We start from the raw sequence: 15269 nt of genomic DNA, 5'->3' as shown, positions 1-15269 counted from the left end.
CAGCTTACATTCCCACCAACAGTGCAGGAGGGTTCCCTTTTCTCCACACCCCCTCTAGTATTTCTTATTTGTGGACTTATGAATGATGGCCGTTCTGACTGGTGCGAGGTAGCATCTCATAGTAGTTTCGATATGCATTTCTCTAATAATCAGTGATGTTGAGCATTCTTTCATGTGCTTGTTGGCCATCTGTATATCTTCCTTGGAGAAATGTCTTTTCAGGTCTTTTGCCTATTTTTTCAATTGTGTTGTTGGCTTTTTTCTGTTGAGTTGTGTAAGTTGTTTGTATATTTTAGAGACTAAGCCCTTGTCAGTTGCATCATTTGCAGGTATTTTCCCCCATTCCATAAGTTGTCTTTTTTTTTTTTTATGGTTTCCTTTGCTGTGCAAAAGCTTGTCAGTTTGATTAGGTCCCATTGGTTTATTTTTGCTTTAATTTCTGTTGCCTTGGGGACTGACCTGAGAGAACATTGTAAGGTTGATATCAGAGAATGTGTTGCCTATGTTCTCTTCTAGGAGGTCAATGGTGTCTTGTCTTATGTTTAAGTCTTTAAGCCATTTTGAGTTTATTTTTGTGTATGGTGTGACGGTGTGTTCCAGTTTCATTGATTTACACATGGCTGTCCCGTGTTCACAGCAGCACTTGCTGAAAAGACTGTCTTTTCCCCATTTTATATTCTTGCCTCCTTTGTCAAAGAGTAATTGACTGTAGGTGTCTGGGTTTATTTCTGGGTTCTCTGTTCTGTTACATTGGTCTGTATGTCTGTTTTTGTACCAGTACCACACTGTCTTGATTACTGTAGCTTTGTAATATTGTCTGAAGTCTAGGAGAGTTATACCTCCTTCTTGGTTTTTCTTTTGTGGTTCCATGTAAATTTTGGGTTGTAGTTCTGTGAAAAATGTCATGGGTAATTTGATAGGGGTCTCACTGAATCTGTAGATTGCTTTGGGTAGTACGGCCATTTTAATGATATTAATTCTTCCAATCCAGGAGCGTGGATTACCTTTCTTTTCTTTGAATCCTCTTTAACTTCCTTGATTAATGTTTTATAGTTCTCAGCATATAAGTCTTTCACCTCCTTGGTCAGGGTTATTCTTAGGGATTTCATGTTTTGGGGTGTGATTTTAAAAGGTGTATTGTATTTTTATATTTATTTTTTAATATTTCAGTGTTAGTGTACAGAAATGCAGCCAGTTTCTGAATGTTAATCTTGTATGCTGCTCCTTTGCTGAATTCATTGATCAGTTCAAGTAGTTTTTGTGTAGAGTCCTTAGGGTTTTCTATATATACTATCACATCATCTGTGTACAGTGACAATTTTATCTCTTCTCTTCCAGTTTGGATACTTTTATTTATTTTGTTTGTCTGATTGCTGTGGTTAGGACTTCCAATACTATGTTGAATAAAGTGGTGAGAGTGGGAATCCTCGTCTTGTTGCAGATTTTAGCAGGAAGGCTTTCAGCTTTTCTCCATTGAGTATTGTATTGGCTGTGGGTTTGTCATAAATGGCTTTGATTATATTATGTTAAAGTATGTTCCCTCTGTACCCACTTTGGTAAGAGTTTTTTTTATCATGAATGGATATTGGATTTTGTGAGATACCTTTTCTGCATCTGTTGAGATAATCACGTGGTTTTTGACTTTTATTAATGTAGTGTATGACATTGATTGATTTGCATATGTTGAACCATTATTGATTTCCTCTCTGCTCTTTATGGTTTCTTTCTTTTTGCTGACTTTAGGTTTTGTTCTTTTTTTCCTAATTATTTTAGGTGGTGGGTTAAGTTGTTGATTTGAGATTTTTCTTCTTTTCTGAAGAAGGCCTGTATTGCTAAGAACTTAGCTCTAAGCACTGCTTTTGTGGCATCCCATAGATTTTGAATGGCTGTGTTTTCATCATTTGTTCAAGGTATTTTTCGATTTCCCTTTTGATTTCCTTGTGGCCTGTTAGTTTTTTAGTAGCATGTTTTTTTTTTAATTTTATTTCGTTTCATTTTATTTTATTTTATTTTGCTTTTTAGGGCTGCACACACAGCATATGGAAGTTCCCTGGCTGTGGGTTGAATAGGAGCTGTAGCTGCTGGCCTGCACCACAGTCACAGCAATGCGGGATCCAAGCCACATCTGCAAACCACCCAACTCATGGCAATGCTGGATCCCCAACCCAGTGAGTGAGGTCAGGGATCAAACCCACATCCTCATGGATACTAGCTGGATTCCTTTTCGCTGCAGCACAATGGGAACTCCAGTAGCATGTTTTTTAGTCTCCATGTAGTCAGTTTTTTCTCATTTCTTTTCCTGTGGTTGATTTCTGGCATCATGCTATTGTGGTCAGAGAAGGTGCTTGAAACAATTTCTATACTCTTAAATTTGTTGAGGTTAGTTTTGTATCCTAGTGTTCTGTTTTTTTTGGGATGTAATGTCCTGAAAATATCAATGTATCTAACTCTTCTATTGTGTCACTTAGGATCTCTGTTGCCTTATTGTCTGTCTAGAGGATCTGTGCATTGATGTGAATAAGGTGTTAAAGTCTCCTATTATTACTGTATTCCCATCAGTTTCTCTTTTTATGTCTGTTAGCACTTGTATGCATTTCGGTGCTCTTGTATTAGGGGCATATATATTGATGTGTGTAGTATCCTCTTGTTGAATTGATCCTTTTATCATTTACTAGTGTCCTTCTTTATCATTCTTTATGGCCTTTGTTTTAAAATCTGTTTTGTCTAATATGGGTATTCCAACTCCCACTTTCTTATCATTTCCATTCATATGTAATATCTTTTTCTGTGCCTTCACTTTCAGTTTATATATGTCCTTTGCTATAAGGTGGGTCTCTTGTAGGCAGCATATTGTAGGCTTTTTTTTTTTTTTTAATCCAGTCTGCCATTCTGTCTTTTGATTGGAACATTCAGTCCATTGACATTTAAGGTAATTATTGATAGATATGTATTTTTTGCCATTTTAAACCTTATTTTCTAGTTGAGTCTATGTTTCTCCTTAGTTCCTTTCTTTTTCTTTTTTTGGTTGAAGGATTTCCTTTTATCTTATTCTGTGTCCTCTTTTTTTGTGTGTGAATGTATTATTTGGTTTTGACTTGTGGTCGCCTTGGTTTTCATGTATGTTAATTCCATCCTCTATCTGCTTGCTTTAGACTGATGGTCATATAGGCGCAAACACATTCTTAAAAAAAGAGTCTAGATTTTCTTGCTCTTCTTCCCAACATTTTATGATTTTGATGTCTTTTTTTACATCTTCATGTTTGTCCTTTGCTGTTCCTTGTGTTTATCACCACTTTGACAAGTAAGTTTTTGTTTGTTTTGGTTCATCCTGTCGGGGACCCTCTGTGCCCCCTGTATCTGGATATCTGTTTCCTTTTTAGATTTGGTAAATTTTCAGACATAATTTCTTCAAATACATTTGCAATCCCCTTTTCTCTTTGTTCTCTTTCTGGGCTCTCTACCTAATATGTGTAGATTGGCATGCTTTATATTATCCTATAGCTCTCCTATATTGCTTGCTTGCTTGCTTAATTTCTTTTTCTTTCTTTCTTTCTTTCTTTCTTTCTTTCTTTCTTTCTTTCTTTCTTTCTTTCTTTCTTCTTTCTTTCTTTCTTTCTTTCTTTCTTTCAATTTGGCTGTCTGCCATCTCAATTGGGTGATTTCCATTATTCTATCTTCCAAGTCACTTATTAAAATGAGTATTCCTCTGCATTATTCATTTTGCTGTTCACTGCCTTTAACTCAGCTTTTGTCTTGGCAAATGAATTTTATTTTTCTTGACTCCTCCATATAATTTCTAGTTCCTTTTTAAAGAAATTTGTGTTACTCTTGTAATTAAGCTGTTCTTAATTCCTTCAGTATTTTTATTACCTCCTTTTTGAATTTAGACTGCAGAGATCTGTTTCATTGTTTGTTCCTCAAGTTATTGATTTTAGATCTTATTTTCGAGTATCAGCACTGCTATGTACTGCTTTCGTTGCATCCTGCAAATTTTGATATGTGCATTTTTGTTGTTATTCATTTAAAATATTTTTTAATTTCCTACATTATTTCTTTTATTTTCTTTTTGCTTTTTAGGGGTGCACTCATGGCATATGGGAGTTCCCAGGCTAGGGGTCGAATCGGAGCTGTAGCTGCTGGCCTACGCCATAGCCACAGCAATGCAAGATCTGAGCCAAGTCTGCAACCTACACCACAGCTCATGGCAACGCAGATCCTTAACCCACTGAGCGAGGCCAGGATTGAACCCACAATCTCATGGTTCCCACTCAGATTCGTTTACACAATGCCACGATGGAAACTCCTTATTTTACTTTTCAATGTGAAAAGTAAAGCTATACATGTATAGCTCAGGTTAACCTGTGATTTGTGTAGATCACTGATTCTCAGAATTATGAGATCACTTTCTTTTCTGTCTCTTCTCCATGATTCACCCACATTCTTTAATCTACAGAGACCCCCTTTTCTGGTTTCTAAGCCAGAACAATGAGTCTCTGTTGGAATTTAGGCTGCCCATGCTGGCTTGCAAGTGGGGCCCACACTTGTTACAAAGCCACATGTGAGAGAAAAAAAAAAAAAAACCCTGGGAAACACACTTCATATGGGTCAATTATCCCAATTTTTTTTTTTTTTTTTTGCCATTTCTTGGGCCGCTCCTGTGGCATATGGAGGTTCCCAGGCTAAGGGTCTAATTGGAGCTGTGGACTCCGGCCTAAGCCAGAGCCACAGCAATGCAGGATCCAAGCCACATCTACAACCTACATCACAGCTCACTGCAACACCAGATCCTTAACCCACTGAGCAAGGCCAGGGATCGAACCCACAACCTCATGGTTCCTAGTCAGATTCGTTAACCACTGTGCCAAGACGGAAACTCCCACTTATCCCAATTTTAGCTCCTCTCCACAATCCACCTGCTTTTTTACTTTTTGGAGTCGAGTTTTTAGTTGTCATCAGCAGGAGGAATGAGCTGTAGTGGGGCTTATGCCACAGTACCAGAACCAGGACTTCTTTGTATTAAATATGTAATATTGGACCTCATCTGTAGAGAGCTGAGAGTCATTCTTCCCTTTTTGTAGCATACTGACATCATAAGTCGCTGTTAATTTTTGTTTTACCTATTCCCCATATCCATTCCCCTTTTCCCAGAAACGGCCGTACTAACAACTTTGATATTTGTCCTTGAATACTTAGGAATCTTTGTAAAATTGCTAGTGCTGTTTACATTTGTATTTGGGTTTTTTTTGGGGGTGGGCACATCCATGGCATATGGAGGTTCCCAGGCTAGGGGTCGAATTGGAGCTGTAGCTGCTGGCCTATGCCACAGCCACAGCAAGCAAGATCCGAGCCACGTCTGGCCTACATCATAGCTCACAGCAACACCAGATCCTTAACCCACTGAGAGAGGCCATGGGTCAAACCTGCGTCCTCATGGGTGCTTGTCAGATTTGTTAACTGCTGAGCCACGATGGAAACTCTTTTTTTTGGGGGGGGGTTATATGACTTTTATTTTTTCCATTATAGTTGATTTACAATGTTCTGTCAATTTCTGCTATACAGCAAAGTGACCCAGTCATACATATATACGTACATATTCTTTTTCCCACATTATCCTCCATCATGTTCCATCACAAGTTACTAGATATAGTTCCCTGTGCTATACAGCAGGATCTCATCACTTACCCACTCCAAATGCAATAGTTTGCATCTCTTAACCCCAAACTCCCAATCCATCCCACTCCCTCCCCCTCCCGTTTGGCAACCACAAGTCTGTTCCTCCAGCCCATGAGTTGCTTTTCTGCGGAAAGGTTCATTTGTGCCATGTTAGGTTTCCAATGTAAGTGATTCATATGGTATTTGTCTTTTTATTTCTGACTTATCTCACTTAGTATGAGAGTCTAGTTCCATCCATGTTGCTGCAAATGGCATTATTCTGTTCTTTTTTATGGCTGAGTAGTATTCCATTGTGTATATATACCATATCTTCTTAATCCTTTCTTCTGTTGCTGGACATTTAGGTTGTTTCCATGTCTTGGCTGTTGTGAATAGTGCTGCAGTGAACACACGGGTGTATGTATCTTTTTCAATGAAAGTTTTGCCCAAGAATGGAATTGCTGGATCATGTGGTAGTTCTATATTTAGTTTTCTGAGGTACCTCCATACTGTTTTCCATAGTGGTTGTACCAATTTACATTCCCACCAGCAGTGTAGAAGGGTTTCCTTTTCTCCACATCCTCTCCAGCATTTGTTGTTTGTTGACTTGTTAATGATGGCCACTCTAACTGATGTGAGGTGGTATCTCATTGTTTTGATTTGCATTTCTCTAATAATTAGTGAAGTTGAGCATTTTTTAATGTGCTTGCAGGCCATCTGTATATTGTATTTGTTTTTAATTTACTGAGTTGACATTTTACTGTAGATCTTGTTCTGTTTCTTTTATTGTTCAACAAGGTGCTTTTTAGTTATCATCTCTACTATGAAACCTTAACTTCAGGTTCAAGCTCTCATCAGCCCTTAAACATACGATTGAAACAAACTGTTAAGTCTTCTCCTTTCATTCATTCTTTCCCCCTGGGTCATTTTTCATACATCATCCAGAGTGAAGCTTCTAGGCCATAAATCTAAGGCAGGCCCCACATAGTCAGCTGGAAAAGGGATGTCTCAGAGATCCTTGGACTACACTTTGAGAACTGCTGCTCTGCTGCATTTTGAGCCACCTAGAAAATGCTTCATAGACACTCGCTAATGTTCGTTAACTACATACTACTGACTGGTCTTAGATTTGAGAATTTGGATCCAGCTGTATACCAGACTTCTGGCTGGCCTAACTCAGACAACATAGCACCTTCCTTACATGGGATGTAAGTATCATGTTGCCTAAATAAGACAGGGCACCCTGATATCAAGATTTAGGGAAGAGGCTAAGGGGAAAGGATGATGGATCAGACGAGAGCCTACAGATTGGTCTTTTCCTTCTGAGGGATTCTGTTCAGTTCCTGTGCCTCTGCCAGAGAAATAGAGAGGCCTGGACATACCTGGTTACAGATCCAGTGAATCTTCTGAAGGGTCACAGAATATCCTATTACTTTGACTGCTTTCTTTTCTTTGATGAATTTAGGAAGGCAAATGCTTACCTGAGCTACAGAGTGATCATTTATGTGGACTACTTACTCTTTCTGATTACAATGAAGTATAATGATTATATATATTGTATTAGGTCAACTATTTTCCTTCATAGAATATTACTGTCTAAATTATGTTTTTATTATCAGGCTTCTTAGCTTTTTCACGGGCAACCAACTTGGTTGTCTTCTTATGATATAAGATAATTAATAGGAACTTCACTTAACCCCTCCTTTGTGGTTTATATTTTTGTGTCATATTAGCAGCAGAACCCAGTGCTCCATAAAAGATAATAGTTTCCAGTACACTATCCCTCATGATGACTCCTTAAGCGGCTCATCATCCGCCTCTTCGTGTGAACCAGTGAGTGATTTTCCAGCATCTTTCCGAAAATCTACCTACTGGATGAAGATGAGAAGGATCAAACCAGCTGCTACTTCCCGTGTTGAAGGTATTGGTATCAGTATCTTATTCCAGAGACGGAGAACTCTCTAAAGTGATTTTTTTTTTTTTTTTTTTTGTCTTTTTAGGGCCACACCCACGGCATATGGAGGTTCCCAGGCTAGGGGTCTAATCGGAGCTGTTGCTGCCAGACACAGCCACAGCCACAGCAACGCCAGATCCGAGCCGCGTCTGCGACCTACACCACAGTCATGGCAACACCAGATCCTTAACCCACTGAGCGAGGCCAGGGATCGAACCCACAACCTCATAGTTCCTAGTTGGATTTGTTTCCACTGCTCCTCTACAGGAACTCCCCTAAAGTGATTTTTTTGAGGTAGCTGTTGTAAATGGCTCTCAAAGTATTACATACCATTGTGTATTTCTTATTAGTGATTGGAATTCTTTTAAGGCTATCACATACTTAAGGTTCGTGAACTGTCCTCTATTTTACTGAGTGAAATTCTGCTGATCTTACTCCTCTAGGTTTTACTGCTCTCAGCCTTTCTTCTTCGTATGAACTGAACTTTCTTTCTCATTATTCTAATTTGATCCTCTGTCAAGGGTTTAGGGACTGGTGTAAGGATTGTTATAAATAGAATTTTCTTAGTGGTTATAGTCTCCAGGGTTCTTAGTAGCCCTTTATCTTGAACAGTTAGCCTCAAATCAGGATCAAACAAATCACACTACCTGAAGGACCTTATTCTTCATAGGGAACAGTTGATCACTTGGGATAGAGAACAATACAAAAGCAAAAGGGGAGGTTGAGGCATTTAGTGAAAAGTTATACCAACTTCCCTAGAAATGTTATAAATGCATCTCTGAGGCCTGTGCTTGCTGATGATCTCTCCCTTTGATAGTCTTTTTTTTTTTTTTTTGTCTTTTTGCCATTTCTTGGGCCGCTCCTTCAGCATATGGAGGTTCCCAGGCTAGGGGTTGAATCCGAGCTGTAGCCACCGGCCTACGCCAGAGCCACAGCAACTTGGGATCCGAGCCGCGTCTGCGACCTACACCACAGCTCACGGCAACGCCGGATCGTTAACCCACTGAGCAAGGGCAGGGACCGAACCCGCAACCTCATGGTTCCTAGTCGGATTTGTTAACCACTGCACCACGACGGGAACTCCATCCTTTGATAGTCTTGTGATTAATGATTTGAAGGCAGGCCCAGGCGTTCACTTATAACGAGTTTTTGTTTTTCTGTGTTTTTTCAGGGTCAGGCGGAGTATCGACCAAAGGAAAGAGGAAACCCAGGCAGGAAGAAGATGAAGACTATCGAGAATTTCCTCAGAAGAAGCATAAGCTTTATGGTAAAAGAGTACCTTTACTAACTGTTTTTCTCTGGATGCCCGGGCTTTATTCTTTGAGGTAAAAGGGAGAAGGACCTTAGGTTTGGGGCCTTAAAGCATGTTTGAGCCCTTTGAATTTTTTCAGCAAGAAATGGCTTCCATCCTGCCTTGCTTTCCCCTTCTCTTCTGTTTCAAGGGAGGTGGTTGAGGGAGTGGGGCATAGGATTTGAGAAGAGGCGGGAAGAGAGTTTGGTGCTAGAGAGGAGTTAGCCTAAGTGATGTGTTGAGCTTCAAGTTTCTGTTTTTGCATCAGGGAGAAAGCAACGGCCTAAAACTCAGCCTAATCCCAAAGCCCAGGCTCGTCGGATTCGGAAGGAACCGCCAGCTTATGCAGCAGGTATGCCTTCTGTTGGAAGCTTTGTGTGACCCGGTTCTCATTCTTTTTTTTTGTTGTTGGTAAAGGAATCATGTACCAAAGCATTTCTTTCTTTTTTTTTTTTTTTATTCTCAGTGAATTTATTACATTTGTAGTTGTACAATGATCATCACAATCCAGTTTTATAGGATTTCCACCCCACAACCCAAGCCAAAGCATTTCTTTAAGGAGGCCCTTATGAAGGGCAGTGATTTAGAGGTCAGTCAGACCTTGGTTCAAGTTTTGGCTCTTCATTAATTTTCTGACCTGCCTCTTAATTTCTGCAAGCTTCAGTATCCCTGTCTTTAATAGGAATAATAAAGGCAGTCAGAATTGCTGTGAAAGTGAAATAGGATAAGAATATTTAACTAAGTTCAAAGGCACATAGGTAGCACTTAGTAAACTGGCTGCTATGTATCTTAGTATCCCACTCTTACATGCTGCTGTGAAAAATGTCACCCATTGTTAGTTATCTGTCAATAAAACAGGGAAAAAAGCCCAACTGGGCTTTGGAGTGGTTCTTGGATGGTTTTTATTGTGGGCAATTGAGTAGGAGGTTCAAAAACTCTTCACTGAAAAAAATTATTTCTAGAATTCATACAGCAAGAATCTCTCCCTCAGGAGGAGGAAAGTCCATTTTGTGATACTTTTTCTAAAATCTGGGTGTGTGCTTTTTGTTTCTGGAGGATACTGCAAATTCTCAGTGTCCCTTCTCTCCTTTGTAGGCAGTTTAGAGGAGCAGTGGTACTTAGAAATTGTGGATAAAGGCAGCGTCTCCTGTCCTACCTGCCAGGCAGTGGGGAGGAAGACCATAGAGGGCTTAAAGAAACACATGGAAAACTGCAAACAGGTTAGACATTTTGTGGCACTTCATAACTGTTGTGACTTTTTACACAAACCTTAAACATCTGGCACTTTGTTGGATATGCTGATTATGCTGGAGAAGAGGCAGCCTTGTGTCACAGAGAAAACATAGGCTTTGGAGTCTGACAGACTTGAGTTTGAGTCTTCTTTCAGCTGCTTACTGGTTGTGCTGTTTAGCTTTCTATGTGTGGACCTCAGTTTGTTTATTAAATACAAATAAAATAATTACTTCCTTGTGTAATCCATGGGACGATAAAAAAGAAATAATACATGCTAAATGCCTGCACCATTACTTGGCAAACATTGGCACTCAGTAAAATGATAGTTCTTATTTTAAAAATGAGTAGCTTTTACTTCTTTGCCCTTGAGGACATGTCAGTGAGCTTGTGGGATTTTGAGATTCATTGGCTATTAAAGAGTTTGGGAAATAAAGAAGATGCAGCCAGCATTTGAATAGGACTTTGTGCCCTTCTCTCTCTTTGTTGAATAGCCTGGCACCGAGCAGTATTTTTTCCTTGTAGGAAATGTTTACTTGTCATCATTGTGGAAAACAGCTTCGTTCACTGGCAGGGATGAAGTACCACGTCATGGCAAATCATAATAGCTTGGTAAGAGTGTCTTCTGTCCTATATGGTATTACTTGGACGAGTGTAGAGATACCTCAGCGGAGGTGGCTAAGGCTCTGTGACCTCATCGGAGTGTAAGGAAGCAGACACTTTTGATAGAAGAGTGAGTTACACGCAGTGACATGTGGATACGTAGGTATTTGTGTGTTGTGTAGGTTAAATGTCCTGGGAGGTTCCAAAGGTTCACGTCCTGGGAGGCTTTGAGCTCTCACTTCTGCTGCATCCACTTCACTGTTGAGGAGAAGATGGAGAAAGCCGGGAGTCAGGGAGCTTAGTCGTGGGCATCAGCTTAGATGCTGGTCTAGGCCTTGATTCTCCTGTGATGGAAGGCTTTTCTGCATCTGTCTTCTCTATAAATCATCTCCTCATTTGCCTCTCGTGCTTTTTAGCCCATTTTGAAGGCCGGAGATGAAATAGATGAGCCAAGTGAGAGGGAACGTCTCCGAACCGTTCTCAAGAGACTGGGAAAGCTCCGGTGCATGCGTGAGGTGAGAGCCCAAGACAGCAGCTCCCTCTGCCTGGAGTCGCAGGTCGGAGTCTTGCTCTCATGCTCTTCCGTGTCTCCTCCTTCTCCCTTAGAGGCCTGGCTTCGTGTCATCTTCCAGCTAAGAGTGGCTCCTGTTTCTCAAGGTCTCCTGACCTCATTCATAGTTCTTTATTTCCTTTCTTATCTCCAGAAATTTGTTCTTCTCCCCTTTTTCTTTGTTTGAAGAAGTTTCTTTATTTCTTTTTTTTTTCTTTCTTCTTTTAGGGCCGCACCTGTGGCATATGGAGGTTCTCAGGCTAGGGGTCAGATTGGAGCTACAGCTGCCGGTTTACACCACAGCCACAGCAACTTGGGATCCGAGCCGTGTCTTCAACCTACACCACAGCTCACGGCAACGCTGGATCCTTAACCCACTGAGTGAGGCCAGGGATCGAACCCGCAACCTCATGGTTCCTAGTCGGATTCGTTTTCACCGCACCAAACGGGAACTCCCTAAAGGAGTTTCTTTATCATCCTTTCTTTAGCGTGATGAAGAGGAATGTAGTAACCTCATGCGAGGAGCTTTGAATTGCTGGGTATTTGCTATTGAGGTGAAGTTGGATCGGAGACCAAGAGGGAAGCTGTGACACAGAGGAAATGACACAGTTGTAGTTTATCGAATGCTGACTAAATTGATTGAGTATCATGCTTGGCAGGGCAGCAGTTAGGCCAAGGCCAAGGAAGTGTTGTGGCAATGGGAGACGTTGGAGAGGGTCCAGTGATATCAGAGGGTCTATTTGTATGATGTGGCTGTTTAGAAATTTAAAGATCATGGAGTTCCTGTCGTGGCGCAGTGGTTAATGAATCCGACTAGGAACCAGGAGGTTGCGGGTTTGATCCCTGGCCTTGCTCAGTGGGTTAAGGATCCGGCGTTGCCATGAGCTGTGGTGTAGGTCGCCGACATGGCTTAGATCCTGCGTTACTGTGGCTCTGGCGGAGGCTAGCAGCAACAGTTCGATTCGACCCCTAGCCTGGAAACCTCCATATGCCACGGGAGTGGCCCTAGAAAAGTCAAAGAGACAAAAAAAAAAGAAAGAAAGAAATTTAGAGATCATATCACAATATGTAAGATTATAGTATAGGCCTCTCTCCTTCGTTCAGAGTTGCTCTAGTAGCTTCACCAGCATCATGGGATATCTCTACCATGTCAGAAAATGCGGCAAAGGGGCTGCAGAGCTGGAGAAGATGACCCTGAAATGTCACCACTGTGGAAAGCCGTATCGATCCAAGGCTGGACTTGCATATCATCTGAGGTCAGAGCATGGGCCTGTGAGTACCGATTACTTTCCAGACCCTGTTTGGGGGTCTAGTCTGTGGTGACCGCTTGCCCCTACATCTCTGCTCCATCCTTGGTTCCTCATTTGTAGTCCCTTTTAATCTCAGTGATTTTGTTCTCTCTATTCCTTGTTATTTGTGCTCTTCTTTCTTTTGATCATTATTAGGTTAGAGAAACCAAAGTTTACCGCATAATCTGGGCAGAAATAAACTCATTCTATTTTTAAAGCTTTTAAGGCATTCTCCCTTAGCTAGAAATTGTGCGGGAATCTGTCCAGCTGGTTTCTTTATTCCAATTTTTTTGTCTTGACTTTTTATTTTCCTGATTACATTTCTAGGCTCTCCCACCTCATATTTTTTTAGCATGAAGTTTCAAAGTAGAACTTACATATAATTAATATTCACCTTTTTCGGTATACAGTTGTAAGAGTTTTGACAAAAACATACAGTCGTGTAACTACCACTACAGCCGAGATAGAGAACAATTTGAACATCCCCCCTAAATTCCTTTGTATTCGTTACGTGGTTATTTGTTCTTCTCACTCGCAACCCCTGGAACTGCTAATCTATTTCCTGTCTGGAGTTTTGCCTTTTTTGGATTGTTGTATAAATGTAATCATACTGTGTATGACCTTTCGAGTCTGGCTTCTTTCACTTAGCATAATGCATTTGAGGTGTATCCATGTTTTGCACGTTTGTTAGTTTACTCCTTTTTGTTTCTGTCTAGGCTTCCATTGTATGGATGTTGCACAATTTGTTTACCATTCACCGGTTGAAGAGCATTTGAGTTGTTCCAAGTTTTTGGAATTATGAATAAGCTGCTACAAAACCCTTTTTATGTTTGATTGATTAACTGATGACGGTTGCCTAACCAAGTTGATACATCAAAAAACCATCATGCTTAGGACAAAAATGTTCTCCCTGCCTGAGTTTCTTCTAGAATGTTTATATTGTTATGGTTTATATTTAGGGCTGTGATCCATTTGAATGAAATTTTGTAAATGGGTTGACGTTTAATATGTGTATGTCTTGACTTTTTTTTTAAGGGTTTTTAATTTTTAATTTTTAAATTTTATTTATTTATTAATTTTTGTCTTTTGTCTTTTTAGGGTCATACCTATGGCATATGGAGATTCCCAGGTTAGGGGTCTAATTGGAGTTGTAGCTGCTGGCCTATGCCAGAGCCACAGCAATGCCAGATCGGAGCCTCATCTTCGACCTGCACCACAGCTCACAGCAATGCTGGATCCTTAACTCACTGACCGAGGCCAGGGCTTGAACCCACAACCTCATGATTCCTAGTTGGATTCGCTTCCACTGCACCATGATGGGAACGGCTGTCTTGACTTTTAACCACTTTCACTTATTACAACACAAAAGATTTTATCCTGCCGAGAAGCTTTTTTACCAGTAAAATATGAATTAAGATGGTGCAGCTTTATATTGGTGATCAGCAAGCTAGCAAATAGCTCTTTGGATATTTAGAGCAGAAAGGACAGCCTTTAATCACTGATTCTAATGGAAGCTGTTGCTCAGGCCTGTGCTTTACTGTGTCTTATTCTTGCAGATATCCTTCTTCCCAGAGTCAGGACAGCCAGAATGCTTGAAGGAGATGAGCTTGGAGGCAAAAAGCGGGGGCCGAGTTCAGAGGCGTTCCGCCAAGATAGCTGTATACCACCTGCAGGAACTGGCCTCTGCTGAACTGGCCAAGGAATGGCCCAAGAGAAAGGTGCTTCAGGATCTAGTACCTGATGATCGGAAGGTGAGGTAGAAACCGGTATTAATTTTGAACTCTGTGTCTGATACTATGCTTACTACATGCGGAACATACTTGTATGTTGCAAGTAAACATACTTGAGTGGGTGTATGATAAACAGTGTTTTGCTCTTTTATCTTTGCAGTTGGAGTATGTCTGACCCCGCTTCAGTGTTTGGATTCAGATAGGTCCTTGAGTGATAGTCTTTGGCAGAAGTTCTTTAAGGAGCCCTCTTAGTTTTGGACTACATCCAGGGGGAACCTGGACTCCAGATTACTTTTTTTTTTTCCTTTTTATAGCAGCACCTGCAGCATATGGAGGTTCCTGGGCTAGGGGTTCACTTGGAACTGCAGCTGAGGCCTACATCACTGCCATGGCAACACTGGATCCAGCTGCATCTGTGATCTACACCGCAGCTTGCAGCAATGCTGTATCCTTAACCCACTAAGTGAGGCCAGGGGTCAAACCCGCATCCTCACAGAGACAACTTTGGGTCCTTAAGCCACTGAACCACAATGGGAACGCCCCAGATTACTTTTTTGTTTGGTCTTTGCCCACTTTGTTTATTCATTTACTGCAGTGTAATGTTTCCACTTTGTTTATTCATATGTTGTAGTTTAATACTCAGTTTAAATAAGTGGTTTCGGTTGGTGTTTGTAGCAGTAGAACTTCTCTCTCCACCTACTTTTTTTTCACAATAAAAAGTTATGCAAAACACTAGTATATGAAATAACTAAAAATGGAGTTGCTCTGCATAACTGGGGGCAGTGAGCCCAACCTCTTGTCTACTTAGTCTTCTTCTTATATTTTGATCATTCCCCTCCATGGCCCCAAGTGTACTTCTGAGGGGTGCAGAAGCCAGCTTGGAAGCCTTCAGTTTAGAATAGATCATGGAGGGAGGAGCCCTATTTGGCCAAGAGGAGAGGAGGGGTATGTAACAATGAGGTGGTCATGG

At 40.8% G+C, this 15269-nt stretch overlaps 1 protein-coding gene across 3 annotated transcripts in view; it reads left to right on the top strand.

The window, feature by feature from the left end:
* ZNF512 (zinc finger protein 512) overlaps positions 1 to 15269 on the top strand; it is a 33408-nt gene that overhangs the window by 3440 nt on the left and 14699 nt on the right. For 2 of the 3 annotated variants that reach the window (XM_003125288.5, XM_021087678.1), the window contains 8 exons: positions 7386 to 7573; positions 8778 to 8873; positions 9166 to 9249; positions 9993 to 10117; positions 10653 to 10739; positions 11147 to 11245; positions 12385 to 12552; positions 14126 to 14320. In XM_003125288.5, the coding sequence (XP_003125336.2) occupies positions 7386 to 7573; positions 8778 to 8873; positions 9166 to 9249; positions 9993 to 10117; positions 10653 to 10739; positions 11147 to 11245; positions 12385 to 12552; positions 14126 to 14320 (1042 nt within the window). The remainder of the gene's footprint in view (positions 1 to 7385; positions 7574 to 8777; positions 8874 to 9165; positions 9250 to 9992; positions 10118 to 10652; positions 10740 to 11146; positions 11246 to 12384; positions 12553 to 14125; positions 14321 to 15269) is intronic. The other variant, XM_005653048.3, reaches the window with a different exon arrangement.

Source organism: Sus scrofa, chromosome 3, assembly GCF_000003025.6.
Source record: "Sus scrofa isolate TJ Tabasco breed Duroc chromosome 3, Sscrofa11.1, whole genome shotgun sequence".
NCBI classification, from domain to species: domain Eukaryota; kingdom Metazoa; phylum Chordata; class Mammalia; order Artiodactyla; family Suidae; genus Sus; species Sus scrofa.
Note: the sequence above shows the minus strand (reverse complement) of the source record. Positions and strands in the feature narration are given on the sequence as shown.